The sequence below is a fragment of the Heteronotia binoei genome, chromosome 21, assembly GCF_032191835.1.
Source record: "Heteronotia binoei isolate CCM8104 ecotype False Entrance Well chromosome 21, APGP_CSIRO_Hbin_v1, whole genome shotgun sequence".
NCBI lineage: Eukaryota > Metazoa > Chordata > Lepidosauria > Squamata > Gekkonidae > Heteronotia > Heteronotia binoei.
In genome coordinates this window covers 171,843,878-171,871,030 of record NC_083243.1, presented here as the reverse complement: position 1 = coordinate 171,871,030, position 27,153 = coordinate 171,843,878, and the positions used below count along the sequence as shown (strand labels likewise).

Sequence of the window (27,153 nt, the reverse complement as noted above, 5' to 3'; positions counted from 1 at the left end):
CCCCTGTGCTATTTTATGGAGTGGTTTGCCATTGCCTTCCCCAGTCATCTACAAAAGTGATCTAAGTAAGTAATCAATGCAACGACTAGAAACATCTGTGAACTAAAGAAAACAGTTTCCAAGAGAGACTCAGGACCAACACTTGAGTTTGATGTATAAAAAACACTTACCATGGTGAGTGTCATGCGGTCAATCTCGTGTTTGTCTTTAGTCTTGTGCTGCCGAAAAGGACTGTGTCTGAGGTAAGAAGAAAGTATCAAAGCAGACTTCTCCTAGTATCACCCTGTCTTAAAGTTTGTCTTTCTCTTGCTGCTCTTGCATCCATCTTTTAAAAATGCCAACTCCTCCAACATGCCCCCTACTCCCTTTTCAACTGATGGTCCTACCTTTTCCCCCACCATCATCTATTACCCTTTCTCCATCTCAGATTCTTCCCCCACTCCATTTATATCCACTTACCCCCTCAGTAGTTTGAAGAGCATGCAGCCTAGAGAGAACCAGTCAGCACTGCTATCATAGGCCACACCTTTCTGCAGAACCTCTGGTGCCATGTACCCATGTGTTCCCCTGTAGATACACAGTAAACAAAGAATCAATGAAAGCATACTACTTGGAAGGCTATACGCTCTCAGAATGAGGTATCAACACAAATGAGATTCTTTTTTTAAAAAATCCACAGGAATGTGACAAAAACCCTCAAACATTAACATTAAGGGGTCTGCTCTTGAGAATTTAAAGGCACATGTGTCTTTTACCTACAACTAGAATCCAATTCATCCTTACAAATTTAATTACAAGAAGGAGCTACAGAAACTCTCTCCCCATGAAGTCTTAATGGAAGCAGCATTAACTGGAAACTGGTGGTGGAGGTGAGGAAGCTACTCTCTGTAATTCCACTGTCTCCCAACAGGGTGGTTTCCACAGCAAATATTCACTCTTTGTTGGGAAAAACCCTATATGTAGACTTCAGTTAAAACTTCAGTAGGATTTTGGAATCACAGTGGCTTAGTCACATTTCCATAGGGGCTCTGTTTGAAACATTCAGCACATGGATTTATATACACTCTGATTTTGTGGCATACAGCTAACATATTTTGGGCCTCTGCACATCATATGCTGCACTCAGAGCTCATAGGCTTGCACACAAATATGTCGGAGGGACATGGCCAGGTTGAAGAGCTCATTTCCAGCCATGTACAGAAATAAAACATTTGTATTAGGCTGGAGAATCTGATGGTTAATGAATTTCCAGCAGCCTACATTATAGCTGAAGATTCCAGAGGGGAGAATCTCCCTACATCCACCAAGCTCCATCACTCTCTGACGGAGAGCACTCATAGGATAACCTGGTTGGGTCAGTAAAGATCAGAATCACTGGTTGAAGGAATGGACTCCTTTCTGGATACTCACACACTGGCATGAGGTTTCTTCTTGGAGAAATCACAGGCAAGACCCAGGTCTGAGATACGGACATGGCCAAACTCATCCAGCAAGATATTGGCTGGCTACAGAGCGGGGGGTGGGGGTGGGGAGAAAGACAATGAACAAAAGTTATAGGGAAAGCAGAAGCTGGTGTGGCGGTTAAAGTGTTGGACTAGGACCTGAGACAACAACGTTGGAATCCCCGCTCTGTCCTAGATCATTGGATGAACTTGGGCCCATCATATAGAAGAGTGAGAGTCTGGCTCTTCAGACCTCAAACCGAAGAAATAGATGACATTATTTGCCTCTTACAGAAGTGTGCTGCTGCCCCAAACGAGTCAGGAAGGACAGCACACCAGCTTCTAAGAAGGGGCAGGGCATTAAGTTTGAGAGGCACTCAAACATAACTCAGAGTAACCCATAACTCTATGGCATGGCAGCGGGTAGAAGGGTGTCATTGAGGACTTCTGTGCAGAAGACTGCCAATGGTTCCCCTTGAGGAAAGATAAAGCCTGTAATGATGTGGGTGGAGCACAATGTAGCCAGTGAGTGGGCTGGAGAGTGCTCACCTTAAGGTCACGATACACCACAAAGCGGTTGTGCATGTGTTCCAGCCCCAAAATGATCTCTGCTGCATAGAAACGCATCTCAGTCTCAGAGAAGACCCCATGCTGGGACAGGTGGTAATGTAGGTCACCCCCTGCAGGGAACAGAGAAGAACACCATGTGATGCATACATCCTGGCCAGTTTTGGAGGCAAGGAGCAAAGAGTTAGGATTGTGTGGCAGCCAGGGGATTCTAGAATGAGGAGGAGGACGAGGGGGAGATGGAGAAGGGGTTCCTATAGGCAGGGTTCTGGCTCTCACCATTCATGAGGTCCAGGATGAAGCTGAGCTTGTCAGGTGTTTGGAAGGCATACGACATGCACACGATGAAGGGGCAATCCTGGCAGAGACATGAGGTACAAAGTCACAACAGAAAAAGGCAAAACAACAACAACTAATCACTACGTATGCATATGCATTCATACAAACGGTTCCCTTTCAGGTTCTGCTGTTCTATGTCACACACATTTGTGTTCACATCCTCATGACTCTTGCATTCCTGCTTCCCTGCTACACATTCTGCTCTCTCAAGAGACATCCCTTCCACACACTTCCAGGTACCATATTCACTTTCAAACATGTATGCATGCAACTGGCAATTCTGTGGGACGAGGCTGCGCAACAAATCACTCTGTTACCGTACAGAGTACCTGACCAATGCTTTAATTGTTGTGTTTTAGTTCCTCTTTTAAATTGTTTTAATGATGTGTGTGTTGGTGGTGGTGGCCTTAATGCTTTTAAAAAGTGATTTTTTTCGTATGTGTTTTAAATTGTTAATCGCCGTGATGGTCCTTGTGAGGGAAAAAAAGGTGAGATATAAATTTTGTAAATTAAAAAAAACAAACATTGTTGATTCTTCCTTTCATCCTTTATTCTTGTCCTACACTTTCTGTAGGGGTCTTTGTGCCAGCTCCTACACAGCCATCACACAACCTTTCTGCTTCCTGGCATCCTGGACACACACATACATGTGCCTCATGAACCCCTGCAGCAGGCTTCCAGACTCTTTTTACGCACCTGGCACACAAAGCCACCACCCACCCCTCCCCCATTTCTGTCTCATGTGCTCCTTCTGCTACTTTGCCTTGCTTCTCCTCCCTTTTCACGTGCATGATACACACTGCACTGCCTACACAAATCCCATCCCTGCTGCTAGTCTTCTGCAAACATCACACTCCCAGCCACATGCTCTGCAGCACCTCCTGTAAATATTCTAGCCCTCTGATAATGACCGATATGCTCATCAGAACACCTGCTACGTTTACAGCATCACATCATAGCCTTGGCTGAAAGCACACCTCCCGCCCGCAAGCACTCTCCCTTCTACACAGGTCACAGAACCTCTTCCTCCTCCCCAGCAGAAAGGCACTCTATTGGGAAGATTCAAAACTTATATATTATACTACTAGGAGAGTCAAGCTCACCCCAGTGCTGACGAGAGACAGCATGATGCGCTCATTCAGGGCCAGTGTCTCCCCCTGTTTCATCTTAATTCTCTTCTTATCCAGACACTTCATAGCATACCTGCCAGGAACAAGAAGGGCAAACAATCCTGCTGCTATGTCCTTGCCAGTACCTAAAGAATCATGAGGTCCCTCTACATACCTCCCCCAAAGTGCAGCTCCCAAGGAAGCACAAGCAGATATCTTTTGGCATGGTGCTGTCTGAACATATCCTTCCAGCAGCCATCAGAATTTTAAGCCAGACCAAACTCCTACATACACATCAAGAGAGGAGGGGTTTTTTTTGGGGGGGGGGGATGTTCCCAGGATGCCTAACCATACAGGTTCACAAGTATATCAAAACCATAATGGTTCAGTTTGTCAATGACTAGATTAAACCAATCTCCCTCTTATCTCATAAATCTCACCTTCAATTAGCAATGAGCATATTAAAGGAAAACAAACCTGCCTTTGTTTCATGTTGTGTTTTATTGGCCTGGCAGAATAGAAGCTGGAAGGGGGTGAAGGTGGGGAGAGACCAAAGAACTATGCTGCCACCCACAGAGGAGGAACTGTAGCGTGGTTTTAGAGAAAATCGGGGTTTCTCTCAACTGGCACAGGTGTCATCTTTACCACAAAAGAAGGGCCTCAGGATGCTCTAGGGGTTGAGAAACCGGAAGATACCTACTGTACCTTATAGGCTCAAATCATGTTTACATTTTGGTTTGCATGCAGCTGTGCTATTATCTCCCTTATAACCTGCCCTACTCTCGTCCTTACCCTCAGTATAGTCCTTTTTAGTTTATTACAAATAGAGAAGACAATTTGTTGGCTAAGGGTGGGGAAACTGACGTCAATTCCGAGATGATGGACAGTTCAATCCTATGCACGGTGCCGTGGACTTAGAAGGGAGTAACTCTGTATGGGACTACACTGTGATTCTACCAAAGCAGTGACTGTTCCCTGAGCTTTTTGTACACTGCTTGGGGGACTCTGGTTCCAGTGTAGGCTCTGCTATGGGCTCCCAGGAATTGGAGGCAAGCTGAAAAAAGACCTTCAGGAAGCTTGCAAAGAAATAACCCTTAGATGCAGCTACAGTGATTCTCCTCTCCTGGCATGTGTTAGTGAACATGCTGGCAGGAACACACTCCTGTTAGTAAAGCTGGATCAACACAGACTACCCCAGCCATTACTGAGGGAGGAGGGCAATTCCATCAAGCCCCCTCCTATTGACATTCTGACTGCTTATCATGACAGGTATCTGTGGGAAGAGCTGTGTGGCAGGAAGAGCTCTGAGCTCCCCAACCCTGACACAGTCTTCTGTTGTGCTGCCAACACTCTGACCAAGGCAGCAGAATCACCACTGTCATTGGCAAGGAAGGGCAACTGTGGTTTGAATTCAGATGTTCAAGCTTAGTTGTAAGGTGCCTTGAAAACTCAAACGGCAGAAACTAAATGTTAAAATGAATAGCCTAAGCTTTGCTTTGATGGAATTCTCACTGCTCCCTCAACACAATGCCAAACATTACATTTTGCCTGTGTCTGCTTTCCGGCAACCATAGACCTCGCCGAAGCCACCACGCCCGATGATGCGGTGGACGCTGAAGTCATTCATTGTCAGCTGGATCCAGGGGAGAAGGTGGGGCAAAAGATGAAGGGAAGGGAGAGAGGAAAAGAGAGGGAGGGCAGAATGTTAGCATTCTAGGAGCACCATTTTGCTCCTATAACATCTCAGAAGCCACACACGTTATATGCTCAACTTTTTAGCGACATGCCAGTCACAGACCTGGATGGCTTTCCCCACATTTCTCCTTCACCCCTAGTCAGGGCTGCTTGGGAAATTATTTCAGTCTGATTTTAGATCCTGATTCAGAGTCATCTTAAGTCATGTGTAAGTTGAAAAAAAATTTGCTCTAGGGTACTAGGCACTGGGCTGGGTTCACAATCTCTCCGACCTATACAGAACCTTCAAACCCATCATTTCACTAACAGTGGAATCCTAATACGTTCCTGGAAGTAAGCCTCATTCAATAGACCCAAATAGGATCCAAGAAGGGATGTTTAGGGTTACTCTCCAAGTAGATAACAATAATAAAATAATAAAAAAATATTTCCCTGTGGCAACAAAGACTATAAAGTTCGCTGATGCACGAGCTAAGTTTCCCCTGCATAGCCAGTGCTGTGTGGGTTCTGTAACACTCTGGCATACACTAATACCTGTGCCCAGAGGCAGGTCTATGCTTTAGTCTTTTGACAGCTCTTGCCTCATTACTGCAACCCTGAGGAATGCCCTCCCACCCTCTGTGCACTCACATGGATGTTCAGCTCTACATTCTTCCACTGGCAGAACCGTGTGAACTTGTCACTAGAACAGAAAGGTAAAAGAAAAACAAAAATGAGAGAACAATCAAACACTCAATGACAGCTATCTCCAATGCACACATCATTCCTCTAAAAGAAATCCCCCATTCTAGTTCTTTTACTCAAGCCCAGTAAGCTCTACTAGAGATTCAACAAATACTCCTGAATGAAATGATGCACATAGAAGAGGGCTATATGAAGATCTATCAGCTGTAGCTGTTTTTCCCCTGTATGGAACTAAGCAGCTTTTTTTGGGGGGGGGGGCAGAGGGATGGCACAGGAGGAAAGAATTAAACTACCCCAGTGCTCTGGCCACAATCAAGTTTAACACTTTTTTAAAAAATCCAGGGAGATCCTGATCAGCTGTCTTCCATGCAATACCTAGTTCACTCCCACATCTCACTGAGTTCAACAGGACTTGAACCTAATTAAGGGTACACCGCATTACTGCTTTACAGTCTAATCCTATGCATATTTACTCAGAAGTTAATTCCACTGCATTCAATAGAGCTTACTCCTAAGCAACTGTGCAGCTTTCCATCTTTGGAGAAGTCTCCCATTCCCAGTTACTCCACAACAAGGTTTACACTTCATATCAGATTCATCGTTGTTTTCCAGTTATTTCCTCAGATAAACCCATTAAGCATTACTTAGGCACTTTCTCCCACTGCATATCCCTTGCCAAGAATTTTCCCATGAAATCACAGCCACATGCCACATAAAGTCCATGGTCCTTGACACTCACCTCTCAGAGTATTTCTGGAAGATATCACCACGCAGGCATTGACAAATCTCTTCAATGTATGGCTGTCAGAGGAGGAAACAGGCAAGAGATGAACACCACAAACCTATTATATTCATCCTTTTACCCACTGCATCTATTTTCTACTTGCATGATCCCTGAGGATGCTTACACCAAAATCCCTGGCACACATGACTGTAACCAGCTGAATTGAGATTTGGCTCATAAAATGCATATATCTGAATTAACTAATGGTTGGTTCCACACACGCTAATCTTGTCGGCCCTGGGCCAAATGAGATTCTGGACTGGATGTATACAGTGACTTAGACCAAAATCACATGTGCATTATAGAGTCCAGAAAGCTTGAAATTAGACTGTAAATATTTTTTTTTCCCTGCATGGTGGCTGTTAAAAATCTGGCACAAACACATTTAGAACAGCTTTTCTGTTTCCCCCCCATGTGTACACAAGGGTCAAAAAGTGCTTTACAACAGTATGGTGAACTCAGTCCCAGCCTATTGAGGTGGATGTACCTGGAACAGATCAGGCGGTACTTGCTTCTTGCTGAGACGGCTCTGCACGTACTCCGTGGCAGTCTTGGAGAATGGCTGTAAAGAGACACAGAAGTAATGAGCTTGGATACATAGTTCTCCAGCCTCGCTTTCAGGCAGCTTCCCACCATGCCCCCATCATGGCGGCAGTGGCAAGAGGTATGAGAATAGGCAGGAACAGTGTCCACCACCCAACCCCAAAGACAGGGACAGTGTCAAGCCTCCCAGCCCCAGCACTCACTGCTGCTCACTCCAGCCACTGCCTGCCCATGTATCCACCCACATCCTGCAGCCCTGTGCAAGTGACAGTAATCATAAAGAGAATCCCCTCACTTTCCCTGCCAAGCCACACTACAACGCTGCAGGTCAGCTTAGTAAGGAAAAGGAAGGGTTTGTGCAGAGGTGGGAGGAGACATGGAAGTTAGTGCTGCCATTTTGAAACGGAGCATATTCCCCCAACAGCAGCGATTGAGAGAGTGTCCACCCAGATGCTTCACCTGCAACCACTTGCCATATCCCCCTTTAAACAGGAGAAAAACGGGCATATTTTTTCTCCCATTTAAGGTGGAAAGCTGCAGGGATGCTTCGGACGCAGCAGAACTTCATATGGAATGTCTTCTTTAGTGTTTGTTGCTTTCTATGCAGGAAAAAAAATCCCTGTGTGGAAGCAGCTGTACTTAATTAGTCATACTTAATGATTAGCCTCAGGGAGACATCTTGGGGGGTGACATCCAGTTCCAATTTTGCTGTGACTGGGGTTTTGCTGTGACTGGGGTGAGATGCTGTGACTGGGGTGAGATGCAAGAACCAATCCACCCACAGAAATCAAAGATGGGTCACAAAATCTGAACCTGGCTTGACAGTTGAGAGAACAGTAAAGGGCTGGCCACAGCCAAATATTGAAGTTGTATATTATCCTTTTTCTACACGCAAATGGCTGCTGAAAAGAACCTTCTTCCTGGTACTGAGGAAGAATAGTGGTTTGGTTCCAGCCAGCTTTTTCGCCCAATCTCACCCAATTCTTCTCCTTACTGCTGCCCGTTCCACATGGCTTTTTGTCCACGCAGGTCCCATAATCTCTAAGTGTAGCCTTTTTGGGTACTCAAACCAGACTCCCTCTGTCTTTTTCACTGGTGGAAAAGCTCCTTGGATCCAACTCACTGCTTCCCACAAGTTGATGCTCTTAGTGGCTGCTTTTTCATTTTGCTGTCGAGTTGCAGCTGACTTATGGTGATGCCATAGCGTTTCCACAGCAAGAGAAGAACAGAGGTGATTTGCCATTGCCTGCCCCTGCACATTATCCCCAGTGTTCCATAGTGGTTCCCCATCTAAATATTGACTGGGGCTGACATTGCTTAGCTTCTGAGATTGGGCTAGCCTGGGTCATCCAGGTCAGGGTAGATGGCTGTCTACAATTGGTCAAAAGTAAGGCCCAAACAGGAAATAGACCCTGTTGTAGAAGAAAGGAAGATTAAAAGGAAGATGCACATTGGGACAAAAGAATCCTAATTTCAGGTATAGGCTAATGGAGTCTGAACTTGTTGAGACTGAAAGGGAAAAAGACCTTGGGGTCATAGTGGGAGCTCAATGGAACTGTCAACCCAGTGTGCTGCAGCAGTTAGAAAGGCCAACTCTGTGTTAGAGATTATTAGGGAAGGGATTGAAAATAAAACGGCCAATATTATAATTCCCATGTATAGCTCTAGGGTGCAGCCTCATTTAGAATACTGTGTACAGTTCTGGTCTTTGTATCTCAAAAAGGACATTGCAGAGCTGAAAAAGTACAGAGGAGGGCAACCAAGACAATTAGGGGGTTGTCGCACCTTCCCTATGAGAAAAGGGTGAAGGGTATGGGACTTTTCAGTTTAGAAAAGAAATTACTAAGGGGACACACGATAGAGATTTATAAAATTACACACGGGTGGAAAAAGTTGACAAAGAGAACTAGTACTCCCTCAGTACTAGAATTCAAGGGCATCCAATGAAGCTGACTGGCAGCAAATTCAAGATGAACAAAGGAAATACTTCTTTACACAGAGAGTGATCAATATTCAGAATTTGCTGCCAGAGAATGTAATGATGGCTCAGGCACAGACAGCTTTAAAAGGGGATTAGATTAGATTAATAGAAGATAGGTCTCTCAGTGGCTACTAGTCACAGTGACTAAACGGAACCTCAACATTCAAAGGCAGTCAACCTCTGAATCCCAGGGCCAGGAGGCAACATCAGGGGAAGGCCTCCATGCCCTGCTGCTGGATCTCCAGAGGAACTTGTTGGCCAATTTGTATGAAAGGACGCTGGACAAGATGGACCACTGGTCTGATCCAGTAGGGCTCTTCTTATGTTCTTAAAAGTCAGGGTTAATACTCCTAAACATGTGTCATGTATCGAACCACAGAAAATACTTAGCCTGTTGGAGAGCACATAATGCCACTTATATGGTATGAACGTATGAAGCTGTCTGATAACGAATCAGAATTTTAGGTCATCCAGATAAGCATTGTCTACTTGGACTGGCAGTGGTTCCCTAAAATCTGAGTAAGGAAAATATGTTTTCAACATCTGCTGCTTAAATTCTCTTAAACTGGATATGCCAGGGGCTTTCCACATGTAAAGAATATGCTAGATCACTAAGCCACAGCCCCTGCCTTAGTTGACCAACCCCTCTCCATCAGCCTGTAGTCTCAGAGATTGTGCTCAAGCTGATTATGGAGCAGATTTTCTATGCAAGTCCCAAGGGCTTTTCAGACTCTCCTACGGACATTATTCGAGATGCTCACATGAGAGCACGACAGCAGCTCCTTCATGATATATGTATCAAAGATCTGGCGGCTCTTAATTGCACGTTCCTCCTCAGAATCCAACTTCTCATACTTCTTGATCTGGAATGAATAGGCAAAGCCACATCAGAGATGCAAGGCAACAGAATCCAGTAATTTGCATCTTCCTACAACCATGACCTGAACCAAATGACTGAAAGGTTAGGTTTGACATCAGTTTTTAAAAACATGTCTTGTTTATATATTTTATTTGCTTGTGGTGGTGTTGGGGAGAAGAAGATTCCAGTAGAGACTGCGCCAATGTTCCCTCTAAGCTGCAGTGTTTTGTGAGCAAAAATTCTACTTTGTGAGCTACCGGTATTAAAGTTGTGAGCTACTACATAAATTATTGTGCTCTGGGGTCATCCTTCCTGAGCTAAGACAAAAATGTGTGAGCTGGAGGCCAAAAATCTGTGCGCTAGCTCACATTAACGCAGATTAGAGGGAACATTGGACTGTGCTTCTTTCCATGTAGGTAATTTGCACCAGGTCAGATGTTGGGACGTGGGTTTTGTTCCTGTTTCCCTACAGCACCACAGCATTTCCATGCACCACTTGGGTTTTCTTCTGTGATCTTTCTCACACCTGCTTTCCAGTGATGTTTTGGGGAAGATCTCAGCGAAGCTAGGCTGGTTGCTATGAGAGTAGGAAAGTCTGGATTTTTCCCAGTCCGCTCACGGAGCAGCCATTTTAGCCTCCATAAACCGCCCCCGCCCACCTTAAACCATAAGGGACTTTTGGGGCTTTTTTTTAAAATGCATCTGGCGTGTCAATAAAATGATATATTAGTACGCTAATTGCAGCTTTAAAAAAACACTCAGAAACCCCACTCTCCTTGTGTGAGGGGATGGCTGCCATGGGGACTGGAGACCCTATTGCTATTGTGCTGCATCAATACCTGCAGCAACACTGGGGCTTCCACAGGAAAGTGTTCCCATGCAGAAAAACATGTAGTGGTGGTAACAGAAAAGGCTAATGGGTGCGGACAATATGTAAGCAAGGTCAAAGGGACAGGGACAGGAGATTACAGAGAGTCCAGTGCATACAAACTTACTTTAAATCTATTTTTATTTTAGAACTGAGACAAAAATGGACAATTTATATCTAAATACATGTAGAGGGTTACACAGTAAGGAAAATAGTGCATAGTAAACTTTTTCGGCCTTTGACTGTTTCAATATAGACTTACCTATTTTTAATTTTTTTTCTCTACAACCTCTGTCCAAAAAGGCAAGGTCTTTCTGGATTTTGGCAGACAACCACAGTAACTCAAGTTGTAGGTTACAAATTCACCCTGTATCTTTATATTCACCCTCAGATAGGGAAGCAAGGTAGTTGAATCTTTCCCACCCCCAGCCCCACTCCTATTGTTTGGCCTCTCCCGAACCTGCTGTAAGATGCAGGACATCAGAGACAAAAGTACCAGGAGAAAAATGGGCAAGAAGGTCCCACAATTACCTCATCTCCTGAAGCAGTCAAGAATTTAAAGGTACAGTGGGAACCTCTTGAGTTGCAGTCTAGTAACCCGAATCCTAATAACCAAGATGTGCCACTATGCAAGGCATAGCTGTTTCTCAAGTGTGGGCAGATCTGCAGATACCTACACCCACCAATCTGGCCCACACTGAGAGAAAGGAGATTTTTCTCCAAACTTGGGCACATCCGAGTTTGCAGAATTTTTTTTTAAAAAACTGTTTTAAAAACCAAACATGGGAGGTGGGGGGAGGTTTAAATCTTCCTAGAACAAAAATGTTCTCTGTGCACATGCTGGGCACTTACTGGAAGAGGCCCCTGCTGCAGCTTCCTTTGCAGTGGCTCCCAGGGCCACCTATGCTGCAGATCCAGAAGGCCCTGTCACCAGGTGCCTGCTGCCAACATGGTGGCTTGGGAGGGTCCTGCTGGCTGCTTGGGGCCCTGTAGCTGCCAATGTGGAAGGAAAGGAAGCAGGCAGGTGGCTTGGAGAGCCTCACCACCACTGTGTGTGCAGGAGGGAGCAGGTGGATTGCTGGGAGAGTCCCTGCTACTACTGGGGAGAAGCAGGAAGTGACACGGAGAGCCTCCTGCTGCAGGGAGGGAGGGAGGGAAAATGGTGGGCAGTGGGTACAGAAGAGTGGGAGAGGAAACTCCTTCTAATCCCCATCTCTGTGGCTGCTGGCTCAGCTGCTCTTTTAAAATGTTCTCCCAGCTTCTAATCCATCAGTCTTCAGGAAGAAGTAAGCACTAGAGGTGGTGGTGGTGGTGGGGGGGGGGGGTTGAGGAGGATACTTTGCTTCCCTCCTTCCAGCTCCTGAGCTGCTTCTCCCCTGACCAATTAAAAGTTGGGATAAAGTTTTAACGAACTGAACGAACAGCTACAGAGACGGGAATGAAAAGGAGCTTCCATTCCCACCCCTCTGTAGTCACCGGCTCAGCTATCCTTTAAAAACTTCCCTCTTCTTTTCTAATCAGTCAGGTAAGGAGGGGAAGGGGATAAAAAGAAATGGGAAATGTTGATAAAGAAGGGTAGTGGGGAAGAGAGGAGGGTAAATTGTCAGAGAAGGGGAGGGGGAGAAATATAGGGGGCAGACTGACAGAGAAAGAGAGGTGGGTAAGATTGTCAGGGAAGGAGATGGGGACAGGGAGAAAAGGGGTGGAGATTACTTGAGAAGGGGGAAAAAAAGGAGGCAAAAGTTATGGGGGTGGGATACACCTTCCCCACAAGTTTCCTGCAGGTTTCCACTTGTAATCAGGTTTATTTTCATCCCTTCTGGAACAGGCCTCCTCACTACTGGAAAGGGATTCTCATCCCCAAATTCGTTATGGGAAATGGTCTTTTGTCACAGTGTCCTAGGGAATTCAACCTTTTGCGTTCCAGGGCAGAGGAGGCAATCTGGATGCATCTACAATGGAGGAACTGGGATGGATGAATCTCTCTCTCACACACCCAGAGAACCTCACCTCTTCATAGAATTCCACCAGTGGCTTGGCCTCCTCCATCTGATTTAGGCAGAAGTCTCGAAATAGCAGGTACCCTAAAATAATAGATACAATTGTCAGCAGTTAGGGACTGATGCCCCTTCCTCTAAATCAGCCAGTTGCCCCTGTCTGAACCAGCAGTTTCTGGAAAGTGTTGATTCTGTATTCCAATTCTCATACCCTTAAAACCTGAAAGGGAAATTTGTCTGACATGGAGCATCATGCTGAAAACACCGGTAATTTTTTGTGTTGTTGCCATCTTAACAACAGAAGACTTGCCTGGCTGAATAAGACCAATGTCATTCTAGTCCATCTCCAGCACTCTGTTTCCACAACTGGTCAAGCAGTTATCCTGGCCTTGCCACGTCTGCTAGCCAACAGGGTGGATCAAGCCCTGTCCTGGATGTGCTAAACACACATACCTTTATAAATACTGATGAAGCAGAAGACAATGCAACTTTTAGTCCCCTTCTTTGCCTTAGTAAAAACAGGTCTCTGGTTTTGATTACAAACAGCAAAAGGAGGAGGGTGAAGAAAGAGATCAGTAGAAAAATGAGGTAGAAAAACTGCATCTGCATTGTCTCCCATTTTCATTGGTACTATTTTAAATGCATATTCAAGTTCTTATGTTGCACCCTGACATCCCTACAGGAAAATTATTACTTTGTTTTCTTCATTTATACCAGTGGAGACCCAAGGTGGCTTACATCCTTCTCTCTTCTCCTCCATTTTATCCTCACAACAACCTCGTGAGACAGGTCAGGCTGAGTGTGTGTGAAGGGCCCAAGGTCACCCAGAAAGCTTTGAAAAATATTCAAGATGTACAAATCAAAAAGTGCCAGCAGATACAGCATGTAAATGATAAAACAAAATGGCAGCTGCAGATCAGCTTTCAGTCCTAACAAAATTCAGTCCAACACCTTTTGAAGTAGAAACATGTGAACCTCTCATCCAAAGATAAGACAATCCCCCTAAGGATGAGCATTCCGTAGTCCGGGCAAAGTCACCAAGAATGCCTTACTTTGATTGATCGCTTTAGAGCAGGGCCCCAGTCCTTCAGCTACCCTAGTCCTACATTCCGCAAGGCCCAATTCCGCAAGGCCTGCAAAACAACATTATTTCGAATGGCCTCCCACTAAAGCACAGAGCTGCTCAACATCATGGCATGGAACTTAGCACCAAAACTGTTGTTTTATAATTGTTTCGTATTTTAAATTGCAATTGTTTTTTACTGTTTTTTTACTGTGTTTCACTGTTTTTTACTGCTTTATGGTTTTACTGTTCAATATATTCAATGTTGTTAGCCGCCCTGAGCCTGCTTCGGCGGGGAGGGCGGGATACAAATACGAAAAACAAACAAACAAACAATAAATAATACATTGCTTAAGGTCATTGCCAGCACTTTGATTTATATCTAGGAACAGAATGATAGCTGATGAAGTCAATACATGATTGGTGAAGGCTATCCTCATGCGCACCCTGACCTGGGTAGCCCAGCTAGCCTTATCTCCTTCAGATCTTGGAAGCTAAGCAGGATTGACCCTGGTTAGTATTAGCATCGGAGACCACCAAGGAAGCCTAGAGGCTTTACAAAGGGGCAAGCCACGTCAAACCACTTCGGAACATCTCTTGTCTTGAAAATTCTACAGGCTGCAAATCAATGTTCTCTCTAAGCTGCGGAATCTTGTGAGCAAAAATTCTACTTCCTGAGCTACTGGCATTTAAGCTGTGGGAGAGCGATTTGGCTGCTGCATAAATTAGCTCAGGAAGGATGGCCCCAGAGCCAAGACACAAATGTGTGAGCTGGAGGCTAACAAACTGCGAACTAGCTCACACTAACTCAACTTAGAGGGAACACTGGTTGCCATAAGTCAGCTGCAACTTGACAGGAAAAAAAATAGTGTTTTGTAGTTAGAGCTATTCTGTTACCAAAAGTGGAGATTTAATTCTATTATCTTGGCTAATAGCTGGCATTCATCTTCCATGAATGTGTCTAATCCTTTTGAAAAAGCCATTTAAACCAGTGGCTATGAACACATTTTGTTTTTATGGGAATAAGCTCTGTGTCTTTAACAGCAGCACAGAAATCAACAAGTGTGACATTTTTTAACATCATGCATCTCTGTGCTGAAGAAAGCAGTGGCCTGCCTGAGGAGGTCAGGAAAACTCCCATTTCCGCAAACTACGCAAAACTTAATTACTCAAGAGGGCTCTTCTATGCAGATAATAGGGTAGCATTGTACAAAATGATTCACAAAGTCACTTGGATAGATGATTAGGGACGTCTATCCTACTGCGTATAGTTTGCTGTAAATTGGATCCTATCATATAATTTTGCTTAAATTAATGTGCTTTGCTTCAGTTTGGTTTTTATATTTCTGGTTGGTTGTACAACCCAAATCCCATTTTATCGTTTACTGAATGTCCCATCCTGTTGATTGTATTGCATTGACTCACTAAGTGTACTCTGCCTTGAGTCCCAGTGAGAAAGGCAGAGTATAAATAACATAAATATTAAAGGAAAGGGGCCCCTGTGTGTACACAAATTGGCAACTGTTATCATCTAATTTAACTTTGAGCCATGAAAGTTAGACAAAGATATTTGAAATTTCTGACAAGAGACTTTAAAATATTTGTACTTCTACTGGGGCAATTTTAGTTTTGTAAGCTGCATAAAGACTCCTGGAGATCACAAATTCTCCATTTCTCCCCCCCCCCACCACCACCGCAGAGAAACATTTTCCACCAATTCATCTCCATGCCAGGTGAAGCTTCACCTCCTGCATTTCTACTGTTAAAAAAGCATAACAACAGAGCTGGTAAAAAGATGGGAGGCAGCCATATTGCACACATTTGTCATCGAGTTCCCCTGTCAAAGCTAACCATGATGACTCATCAGGGGTACATGTTACAAAATTCCTGTAAAAGCACTTCCATGGGAAGACCTGAAGGAACGCTACTTCAGGATCATAGCATGCAACCAACCACAGCTTCCTAAGTGCATACATTAGTGCATGTAAATGCATCTTTCAAAATGAGTGAGGCAGGCTTTAATTTAGTGACTTTCAAACGTATGTGAAGTAAAACAAATGTATACAATGCAGATACTAGTCTCACCAGCACCAGTTATGGCAACCGTAAAGGAGCAGTTGAATAGGTTCTGCTTTCCACACTCAGGGAGCATATACTGACTTCTCATGCATACACCAGCTTCCGCCTTCCCTCGCTCCCTGGTTGAACAACATTCACTCCCGTTTGTGGCTAAATGGCTTCTGATGTTAAAAGTCTTCCCCCAAGCTAGGAATGTACCACTCTCAGGTGAGAGGGGAAGAGGGGCACAGTAGCCGTTGGGAAAGCAACCATGGAGAGAGGAGAGAACATGTTGGTTGTGGGGCGGGGGCGGGGGGGGGATGAAAGCAGGGTATCTCATGCGGAAACCACAAGTAGCTGTGGGTGTAGGAGGAAGCAACAGTGTTTCCTGTTGGGCGGTGTATAGTAACAGAAAGGGGGAAACCGTGCTGCAAGCAAATTCTACGCTTAGTGTAGACGACAGTCCAGTGTCACCTAGCCAGTCCTTAGCAGTTACTCCCTCTCGAACCTAAATTCTCCTCAAGATACATGATCCCAGTAGCCATCATAACAAGGCCCCAACATTACTGCGCTGTCTAATAGAAAAAAATATAACAGCACCCCACTGCAAGCAGCGCTGCAGTATTTTTTAAAAACGTGACAAATAGAAATTCAGTAGACAACCTCCCCTTTCATTTATACATGAGAAAAAAAGCCGCCCTAGTTGCTCAACTCCCTTTTATTATGCACAGGAACTTTATCAAGGGGAAAAAAACGACAACCTGAGACCCCATCTTATAAAGATAAGGCTGGAAATCTATAGAAGATGCATAAAGTCATCTTGGTGGTATTTGTAAGGGAAGGCACAGTAATAATGCTTTTCAATCAAGCAATTAGATAGAAGGGAATTCTAACAGGTGCAGCTTATCCCGTTATTACAGAAATGGGGGAAAGTGCACCTAAAAACAGGGCCATAGCCAGGATTTGGAAGGTTGGGGGGGCCTATAAATATTTTAGGGGGCACTCAGCGACCCCACCCCATAGACTTCCCTCCCACTCCTTTCAAATAAAACTGCCCTACATGATTTGGGTGATGGGGAAGGGAGGGCAGCAGCTACTAGAGCACTGACTGAACTTGGCAAGTGCTGCAGAGGGAAACTGACAAGTATTTTACCTTGGCTTTAAGCGGTGGGGGGAACCCCTCCCCCCCTTAAAACCAAGGGAAAACGGCGATTTCCCTCTCCTGCACTGGCTGAACTCGGCCAGTGCTGCAGGGGGAAACTGACAAGTGTTTTTCCTTGGCTATAAGGGGTGGGGGGAGTCCCACCCCACCCCTTAAAGCCAAGGAAAAATGGTGATTCCTCTTTCCAGCGCTGGCAGCAGAACTTTACAGGTCGGGCCTGGTGGCAGGGAAGGAAGGGACTGCCCTCCCTTCCCTGCCACTCAAATAGCGTGTGCGGGCTGATGGGCAGCAGAAGCAGTCCCAGCCTTCCCTGCCAGTTAAAGGGCCCGTGGATCAGCTGATCAGCGGGTGCTTTAACTGGCTGGGGGATGCTTCTGCCATCCACCCCTGCATAGGATTCGGGTGTCAGGGAAGGGAGGGTGGCGGGAAGGAGACCAGAGGCCCTGGGGGCTGGTGGGGGCCCAAGGTTAGGGGGCCTTGTTCAGAAGTGGGGGGCTGTGCCCCCACAGGCCCCCTCGTAGCTACAGGCCTGCCTAGGAACATCCTTATTGTACACAGAAGGCCACTTAGGGTCTGTGGTAGTAGAGGCGCTAGAGAAAGAATGTTTGCTGCCCATAATCAAGTCAGGCACTTCAGCACCACCAGTCTTGCTTCCAATATCCCTCAAGTGAGATAAATGTCCTAGTCCCCTGAACTAACAATGGAACAGGAACCATTGCAACAAACACGAAGAGGAAGCAGAATTTCTGCATGAATCCCAGCAGTTCTCCCCTTCCCCAATTTATCAGCACAGCTCTCAGTTCATCTCCTTGAGATCATTACATCACCAGCCTGGGATGCAAAGAACAATAGGGCGCCTTTTCTTTTCTTTTTCTTTTCAAAGACAGAATTTCTTTCTGTTCCGATCCTGTAAAATGACAAGTTGCACCTTGCTGAAGTCCCTCTCCTATGAAAAGCAAAGGAACCCTACCCTCTTTTACCCTGATCATGCAGGAGAAAGCTTGTTAGCTAATGATATGTGTGAAAGGTTCCCTTGTTCAGAGGGGTCTCTTACTCACCAATCTTCTGAGAAAATATCTTGTCAAAGGTCACCTCACCCCGGTCTTCCAAGTATTTCTGCATAACACTGCGGATGCTGCCAAGAGACAAGGCACATAAGCCGGTTAGCAGGAAAGCACCTCTTTAGCTTTGCAGATTCTTTCCTTAGAGAATCAACATTAATAATATATTCAGAGGAGACCATGAATAGGGCATGGGCTCCAGCACTAGTTACCCTTGGTTTAATTCATAGGTTATGAGCAACTGGCTATTTATTTATGTAATTCATTTGATTTTTATCCCGCCCTAAAGCAGGCTCAGGGGTGGCTTACACACTCATGTAAATACACGGAATGTAAAATCACATTAAGATATAAAAACATAAAGATATAAAAATCAAACCATTTCTTTGAATTTTCCTATTCTGTTGTTCCAGCTGGCTGTTCTATAGAAAGACCGCTTCTAGGTTCATGTTCAAGGTGGTCCAGTTGTTTCGGAGTCTGTTGCAGCCTATGATCTTAATTTACAAATGCCTGGTGCAAGAGCGCCGTCTTACAGGCCCTGCAGAACTGTACGAGCTCTCGCAGGGCCCTAACCTCCTCAGGGAGCTCATTCCACCAGCTTGGGGCTACAACAGAAAAGGCCCTGGCTCTAGTTGTCATGATCCTGGCCTCTTTAAGGCCAGGGATTCAGAGCAGATTTTGTGATCCTGACCGAAGTGCTCTCTGGGGAACATGTGGGGAAAGGCGGCCCCTAAGGTATGCAGGTCCCTGGCTATATAGGGCTTTGAAGGTAAGAACCAGCACCTTGAAACGAACCCGATATGCGATGGGCAACCAGGGCAGCACTTTCAGCACAGGGTGAATATGCTCCCGCAAGGGAAGGCCCATTAATAGCCTGGCTGCAGCATTCTGCACTAGTTGAAGCTTCCGGGTTTGAGACAAGGGCCGCCCCATGTAGAGGGCACTACAGTAATTCAATCTCGAGGTGACTGCGGCATGAATCACTGTTGCCAAGTCGTTACGTTTGAGGTAGGGGACCAACTGCCTTATCAGTCGAAGGTGATAAAAGGCTGGTTTGGCAGCGGCTGTCACCTGGGCCTCCATTGTTAAAGAGGGGTCCAGCAATACCCCTAAGCTTTTAACCTTAGGCGCCAATGTAAGTGGTACTCCATCAAAGGTTGGTAATGAGACCTTTCTGCTCCCAGGCCACCACGACTTAGATAAAGGACCTTCATCTTCGTCGGATTCAATTTCAGTTTACTCAGCCGGAGCCACCCTGCCACAAGCTTGTAATGCCATGATCAGATCTTCCAGGGAGGAATCAAACCAGCCACCCATCAGCAGGTAGAGCCGGGTGTCATCTGTGTACTGATGACATCCCAGCCCAAACCTCTGGGCAATCTGGGCAAGAGTGCGCATGTAGATGTTAACATCGGAGAGAGAACCGCCCCTTGTGGCACACCACACACAAGTGGGTGCCATCGGGATAGCTCCTTCCCTATTGCCACCCTTTGTCCCCGACCCTGGAGAAAGAAGGAGAGCCACTGTAAGGCCAACCCTTGCATCCCAGCATCGGCAGGATGGTGGGTCAGTAACTGATGGTCAACCATGTTAAACGCGGCTGACAGGTTTAAAAGCATCCGTACGGCTGAACCGCCTCTATCCAGATGCCTCTGGAGGTAATCTGTGACGGCGACCAGAACCGTCTCCGTCCTATGACCCAGATGAAAACAGGATTGAAAAGGGTTAAGCACGGAAGCGTCATCCAGGAAGCTCTGTAACTGCACTGCTACCACCTTCTCAATAATCTTGCCCAGAAAAGGCAAGTTTTACACTGGCTGATAGTTTGCCAATACAGCCGGGTCCAATGATGGTTTCTTTAGGTGAGGGTGGACCACTGCCTCCTTAAGAGGCTGAGGGAAGGTCCTTTCAAACAGGACCTGTTAACAATTTCCCTCAAAGGAGCCTGTAATTCTCCCCGGCCAGCTTTTATTAGCCAAGATGGGTATGGGTCCAGACTACAAGTGGTTGAGCGTACAGTGGAGAGCATTCTGTCAACTTCCTCCAGGCTGAGTGGAGTGAAATAATTCAAAATCTGACTAGAAGACGTTGATGGAGCCTCGAGTTCATTTATTGTTTCAACTGTGACAGGGAGGTCATGGCGGAGCAACATGACCTTATCTGCAAAAAAGCTCGCAAAAGCCTCACAGCCTAAATCCAATTTCCTAGCATTCGTTTTGCCCTGCGGTAGGGTAGTTAAAGACTGAATTGTTCTAAACAATTGCACTGGGCATGAGTTCGCAGATGCAATCGTGGCCGTAAAATAGACTTTCTTAGCAGCCTTGACTGCCATCTCATAGGTTCTCATAAACGACCTATAAGATAATCTTGTTGCTTCGTCACGGGCACGCCACCACTGCCTCTCTAGCCGCCTGAGCCTCTGTTTCATCAGCTGTACTTCCAGGGTATATCATGGCGCCAGCTTTGAATGGTGGTGGAGAGGGTGCCTGGGAGTGATCTCATCAATGGCCGTGGAGAGCCTGTTTTGCCAGGTCTCCATTAGCTCATCTAGAGCAGGGGTCCCCAACTCCTGGTCCATGGACCGGCTCCGATCTGTGGCCTGTTAGCAACTGAGCCGTGAGTTGTACAGTTATTTCATTATATATTACAATGTAGTAATAGTAATAATAAGAAGACAACAACATTGGATTTATATCCTGCCCTCCACTCCGAATCTTAAGAGTCTCAGAGCGGCTCACAATCTCCTCTACCTTTCTCCCCAACAGGGTGTCTCCTGTGACGTAGGTGGGGCTGAGAGGGCTCTCACAGAAGCTGCCCTTTCAAGGACAACTCCTATGAAAGCTATGGCTGCCCAAGGCCTTTCCAGCAGCTGCAAGTGGAGGAATGGGAAATCAAACCCGGTTCTCCCAGATAAGAGTCCGTGCACTTAACCATCACACCAAACTCATAGAAATAAAGTGCACAATTGTATCATCCCCAAACCATTACACGCATATCCCGGTCCATGGAAAAATTGTTTTCCACAAAAAGGTTGGGGACCGCTGATCTAGAGAATTGCCAGGGGGCCAAGGATCCTGTAGAGCCATCTGATGCTGCACAGGATCCATTTGGCTCCGTAGGTGAGCTAGAATGTGCTCGCCACCCGAACAGAGTTGGAGTGGGACACTCACGTGGGCCTTCAGGGCATAGTGGTCCGACCATGGCACTGCATCAGCAGTAATATGGTCCACTGTCACCCCCGCCACAAAGACCAAATCTAGCACGTGTCCAGCCTGGTGGTTGGGAGTTGTTACACATTGAGAGAGTCCCAGTACCACCATGGATGACACCAGGTCCGTTGTCGGTGTGGAGCTGGCATCATCGGCATGAGCATTGAAATCACCCAAGACAAAAAACCTTGGGTGTTCCAGCACCCAGCCTGCTATGGCCTCCACAAGGGATAGTAAGGCACTGGTCGATGCATTGGGCAGCCGGTACACCAGCCAGATAGCCAAACTCTCTCCAGCATCACACACCATACTGAAACATACAATGTCAGTGATCTTTGGGGGCAGAAGAGCCCGGAAGGAGTAAGCCTCCCGAATTAATACTGCCACTCCCCCCCCCCCCCGCTAGTCTGTGATTGGTAAAGGACTGAGAATCTGGGTGGAGCTAATTGGGAGAAAGCAATGGTCTCCTCATCTCGCACCCAGGCCTCGGTCACGTAAGCCAGGTCCATATTCTGTTCTAGCAGAATGTCCCGAAGGACAGAGGTCTTATTATTAATGGACCTGGCATTATACAGCACCAATGTTGGGAGACAGGTACCTCAGCTCAGCCCTGCTGTCTGCAACCGCTGGGATGGGACGCCAGCTGGTAGGAGGCTGAGCATCCTGGTATCTCAGTCTCCTTCCCTTAAAAGACTCCTGTTCCTACTGCTGTACTTTCCCCTCCCCAGGAGCACTGAAATCCCCAGCTCATTCATCACTTCTTGCTGATGGTGTCTGCAATTGCCTCAGACTGATCAGAGTGTAACAGCTGGGTAACAGCAGCAGTACAGAAAAGCCCCAGTCCATACTTGGTATGCCTCTAACTTGATGGTAACAATGCCTTACTAACCTGTTTAGTCCCTCCTTAAGCCTAAACGAATATTCTAACAAAGTTGATTCCTGCCTACGAAATTAATTAAACCCCTCAATGTTGCCAATTAATCAAAACCTCCAACTAGTACTATAATAATCTCCAATCCAATCAAAATACTTCTAATTAATCAGCAACCTCTAACAGTTAGTTTAGCAGCCAATTTCTCTAAAAAGAGGGGGGGGGGAATTCTGTTTTTCCTATCTGCTCTTGAAAAGAGAGCCTCGTCTCTACCTGCACCTGATTGGACCCAGGAGCAGGAATAAAAGAAAGGCAGTTTCTCAGACCAGAAAGTGAATGAAAAGAAGTTTGTTACTTGCCTTATAGGAGAGGTCAGACAGAATTTAATCTGTGCCTGTGAGATGTGAAATAGAAGCCCATTAAAAATGTGGACAATACTAGCCTTTCTTCAGCAAGAAACTGCAGGTTTGATTAAGGATAAACGTGTGGGCTCATAGGCCTCAGGTAAGGAAACAAATACGTGGAACCTTGGGGCTGCTGCCCTGAATCCATCCATTCTGGTAAATGTAACATTTGGTTTTTTTTAGAGAAGGACAGCGACACTAGAAGATCTAAGATGCTAAGTGAGACGCTAGCTAAGAGTACTCCTACTTAAGAATGAACCTACCTTTTCCAGAGTTGAAAAATACACCAATTAAACTCAGGGAAGAGCTTGCAACATTCCAAGTTGCAGCTTGCAAAATACAGTAGGTGATCTAACCATTAAAGCAGGGGTGACAAACTCTTAAAGGGCTGGAACACTTTCCCTATGAAGAAAGGCTGAAACGCTTGGGACTCTTTAGCTTGGAGAAACGTCGACTGCGGGGTGACATGATAGAGGTTTACAAGATAATGCATGGGATGGAGAAAGAAGATAAAGAGGTACTTTTCTCCCTTTCTCACAATACAAGAATTCGTGGGCATTCGATGAAATTGCTGAGCAGACAGGTTAAAACGGATAAAAGGAAGTACTTCTTCACCCAAAGGGTGATTAACATGTGGAATTCACTGCCACAGGAGGTGGTGGTGGCCACAAGCACGGCCACCTTCAAGAGGGGTTTAGATAAAAATATGGAGCAGAGGTCCATCAGTGGCTATTAGCCACAGTGTGTGTGCGTGTGTGTGTATAATTTTTTTGGGCACTGTGTGACACAGAGTGTTGGACTGGATGGGCCGTTGGCCTGATCCAACATGGCTTCTCTTATGTTCTTTTGTTATGAGGGTTGGATCTGACATAAATGAGACCTTGACAGGCTGGCCCATATATGTCATAAAATGTAATGCCAGGTAGTGGAGATATAAACTTTATAAAGGACACTGATAAACACAATTAAAGATTTCTTTAAAAACATAATATGCTTAAAAGTTCAGTACTCTTGCAATAGTTTGTTTATTTAACGGTCTCTGATAACTGACACTTCTTGCTCTGAATTGCTGCATCAAAATCTGGAGACAATGTCTGTGCTGCAGCAATCTTGAGTATGCTGTCTGGTGTTGTTCAGGTATGCGTGTGTACGGGGCTCATTTGCATATTAGGTCACATCCCCTTACATCACCATTGTTTCACACAGGGCTTTTTTGTAGAAAATGCCCAGCAGGAACTTACTTTGCATATTAGGCCACACCCCCTGACACCAAGCTAGCTGTAACTGCGTTCCTGTGCGTTCCTACTCAAAAAAAGTCCTGTGTGTGCAAGTTGCAAACCTACTTTTGATTTATTGACATTCATTACAGAAATCTTATGGTCAATGCTTTGAGCCGAAGACCCAGGGGAAATCATGAAATGGCTGGGCATTGTGAGCTTTTGTGCATAAGTAGCTTCATGTCCTGGTCAGCCAATAGAGAAAACAGAGGCTTTGCTCTGTAGCTCCTGTGTAATTGAGCAAGCCTGGCAAAGCAAGCTGTGATACAGAAAGAAGCAAGAGAGAGAGAAGGAAGAAGATGACAGTTGATTGCTTACGGACTTGATAAAAGCCCTCTGGGGGCCTGATCCAGCCCTTGGGCTGCATGTTTGACACCCCTGCAATAGAGCTGGGTTAATGTATTACTGCTGGGTTAATGTATTACAAAGGACAGGAACTATCTTGAAACCATATACCCTCTTTGCAAGCTGGGCTATGACTGGATTTCTTTAATAGACATTAATTTATTATGTGATGCACACAGAACCATCTTCTATGTAAAAACATTTTTGCGACACCTCCCCCCCCCCCCCGGGCTTTTCCAGGGCTTTCAAGTGTGAACACTTATGCTCTGCTTGCAAAAAGAATCCTCCAAAAAATACCTTTGTATTCTTTTACCCGAATTCTAGTCATATTTATTTAGAAATCACACTAAATGAAATGGATTATTTTTGTACTTTTCAACAGCTTGACCTCACCCTTGTTTACTTGAAAGGTATTCCTTTGGTTCGTAAAGGAGGTTCCTTTGATGTAAGTGTGATTGATTGTAATCACAATGCCTGCCATATCAGTACAACAGTGCTGAGTCAGTGTTTCTGACATGCACAGTTCACATCCTGATTGTACAGTTCCTCATGCTGATTATTGCTGGACTGGTTGCAGCAGACAAGGGGGAGATCAGGATGGCTGATGCAGCAATTGTAGTACAAGAGCAGGGAAAGTAGGGTCAACCTACTGAGCTAGCTGGTCTCTCTTATATTATGTACTTTCTTACAGTTAGCGATGGAAACAGCCATGCAAAAAAAAAAAAAAAACCTCCTTGGGGCCAGCTACACAACTGTCAGAATTGAGTGGGAAAGCTTTTCTTGACTTGTTCAGTTGCAGGGGAGAGGACAGTCCGTCCACATACAAAATGAGCATGTTGGCAGATGCAGCTCTTCGCTCTGATATGCTTTTCTATATGCAGAGAAGCATTCAAACGTGCATAATTTCCCACTTGCAGCCTGAAGAGGAACAATTAAAAAAACCCCTTTACCACTTCTTCCTGAATGTTCACATAGGCCCTCATTTGGCCTTAAATGCTTGTTGAAACACAAAAAACACTACAGCCTTAGTGCAAAGCAGGCCCATAGCTACAGGGGGGGCAGGCCACTCCATTCAACCCCACCCCCTCCATCTGTTTGGCCCCTCCACTGGAGAGCCTCTAATCTGTCCTCTTTGCTCGCCACCACTTGCCACTTCTCTGAACAAGTGTGGCATTGCTACTGTAGGGGCTTCACATTGGCACAGGGCAGAAGCCTACTTGCAGCCGGATACCCCTGGAAGGTTTACTGAATTAGACAAATTGGGGGGGGGGGGGGTCTGTTGCTTCACTTGAGAAACAGAGAAAGGGTTTAAGGCCAAACTGGGCGGCCCCCTGGGCCCCTAAAAAAATGCTGCTGCGGGCCCCACCAAATATGAAATCCTGGCTACATCCCTGGCACAAAGGCAACTGAATTGTCTTTAGAGAACTGGGGGTGGGGAAGTGTTCTTTACTTCACCGTTTAGCCTAGGCTGTAAAATGAGGGGTGGTGGCAACAACTTCATCTCTGCATTCCGATGATAAAGCCTGAGGCTTTTCTGAGTTTTTTTTTCTTCCACGGGATGGCAAAACAGCAGTGATTTCTCTTGTGCAAGAAAAGGATAGATTTTTCAATGGAAGAAGGATGGCTGGCTGCATTTCTGGTGCTTGGCACTGTTACGGGATTGGGATAATACATCTCCAGTATCTCCATGACAACTATATCTGGGATGGGGGGTGGTGGAAGATCTAATTGTAATATTATATAAAGTGTTCTGTGTGCAAAAGGGCTTAATGCTCATGCACTGGGTATCCTTGCAGTCTCCTGGTCAGGTAGTCAAGTCACAAGCCTTATTCCCTTGATGGCAAGAAACAGCAGGACAGAGGCCTGAACCCAGTTGGGTCTTCTCATTTCAAGAGGATTAATCCATGTCAAAAAAGCACACATATGAAAAGCTTCTCTGGTCATCTGTAGTCAGTAAGAATCTACTTCATACAACGAGATAGGGGAACAAGTCAAAGACTGTTTTTATAAGAAGCAGATAAGTTCATGCATGCTAGAAAAATCACATGGGTTAGAACTTTGGTTGGTTTAAGTAGCTCTTAGCAACTGTACATGTCTTTTTACTTGCGGCAGTTGGAAGAATAAGTGCTGCTTGGTGGAGGGGGGTTTAAAGCAAACTGACGGTGGCTTCAGCTTTCTGCTTAGTAAAGGACGGCAGTAGATACTGCAGTCAGTTATCTAAAATGTTGGCTCTCTTGAGCTCTCCTAGCACAGACACTTAATGAAAGGCAGCCACTACTAAAAATAATCAGCCAGCTGTTGACAATGCTCTTGTTTGCTGAAAGGCCATTGGGGAGGAAGTGGCATTTGCTTGCAAGCATCCTTGGGCAGAGGAGAGCACAGGATTGGATGGCCCTTTACTGTATTTTATTTTGTTTTTTAAGCTTTTATGAATTAGAAACCTCCAGGAGCCTGGCTCCAATACTTAGGGGAACACTGGCTGCCTTCGTAGCCAAGCAAAGAAAAAGGAAACAAATACACGGGATACAATTCCTTAACATGACAGCAAACAATAATCTGTAGTAACACTGGCCAGTTTATGTCCCCCCCATCTTGGTTTTCTTAGCAGAGGGGAGGTTAACTGGTTCTGATGAGCAGCATCCTTGAGTTCCATTTACAATTTAAAAAAAGTTTTATTAGTTTCAGAAAGAGTAAGGGTAGGGGATAGGGGGAATAGAGAGCGCAATACATTTTAACCTTATTCTGCATAAAGATACTTTCAAAAAATACAAGCTTACATCTACAATACTTTCTTTACATAAATTGTCCCATATTATTATCTCTATACTAAACATC

General features: G+C 45.5%; 1 protein-coding gene and 1 non-coding gene across 2 annotated transcripts in view; one reads left to right on the top strand and one right to left on the bottom strand.

Moving 5' to 3' along the window:
• Positions 1-27,153, bottom strand: part of GRK2 (G protein-coupled receptor kinase 2) — a 68,340-nt gene that overhangs the window by 27,500 nt on the left and 13,687 nt on the right. The window contains exons 2-14 of the mRNA XM_060261506.1: positions 18,210-18,286; positions 12,882-12,955; positions 9,906-10,007; positions 7,108-7,182; positions 6,576-6,637; positions 5,783-5,834; positions 4,999-5,090; positions 3,452-3,551; positions 2,289-2,367; positions 1,992-2,122; positions 1,411-1,505; positions 460-567; positions 171-237 (exon numbers count right to left, since the gene is read on the bottom strand). Coding sequence (XP_060117489.1) covers positions 171-237; positions 460-567; positions 1,411-1,505; positions 1,992-2,122; positions 2,289-2,367; positions 3,452-3,551; positions 4,999-5,090; positions 5,783-5,834; positions 6,576-6,637; positions 7,108-7,182; positions 9,906-10,007; positions 12,882-12,955; positions 18,210-18,286 — 1,114 coding nt within the window. The remainder of the gene's footprint in view (positions 1-170; positions 238-459; positions 568-1,410; positions 1,506-1,991; positions 2,123-2,288; positions 2,368-3,451; positions 3,552-4,998; positions 5,091-5,782; positions 5,835-6,575; positions 6,638-7,107; positions 7,183-9,905; positions 10,008-12,881; positions 12,956-18,209; positions 18,287-27,153) is intronic.
• On the top strand, positions 17,201-17,324 carry LOC132590351 (small Cajal body-specific RNA 11). Its single transcript, XR_009556691.1, has one exon. It is a non-coding gene; the product is annotated as a small Cajal body-specific RNA 11 (non-coding RNA).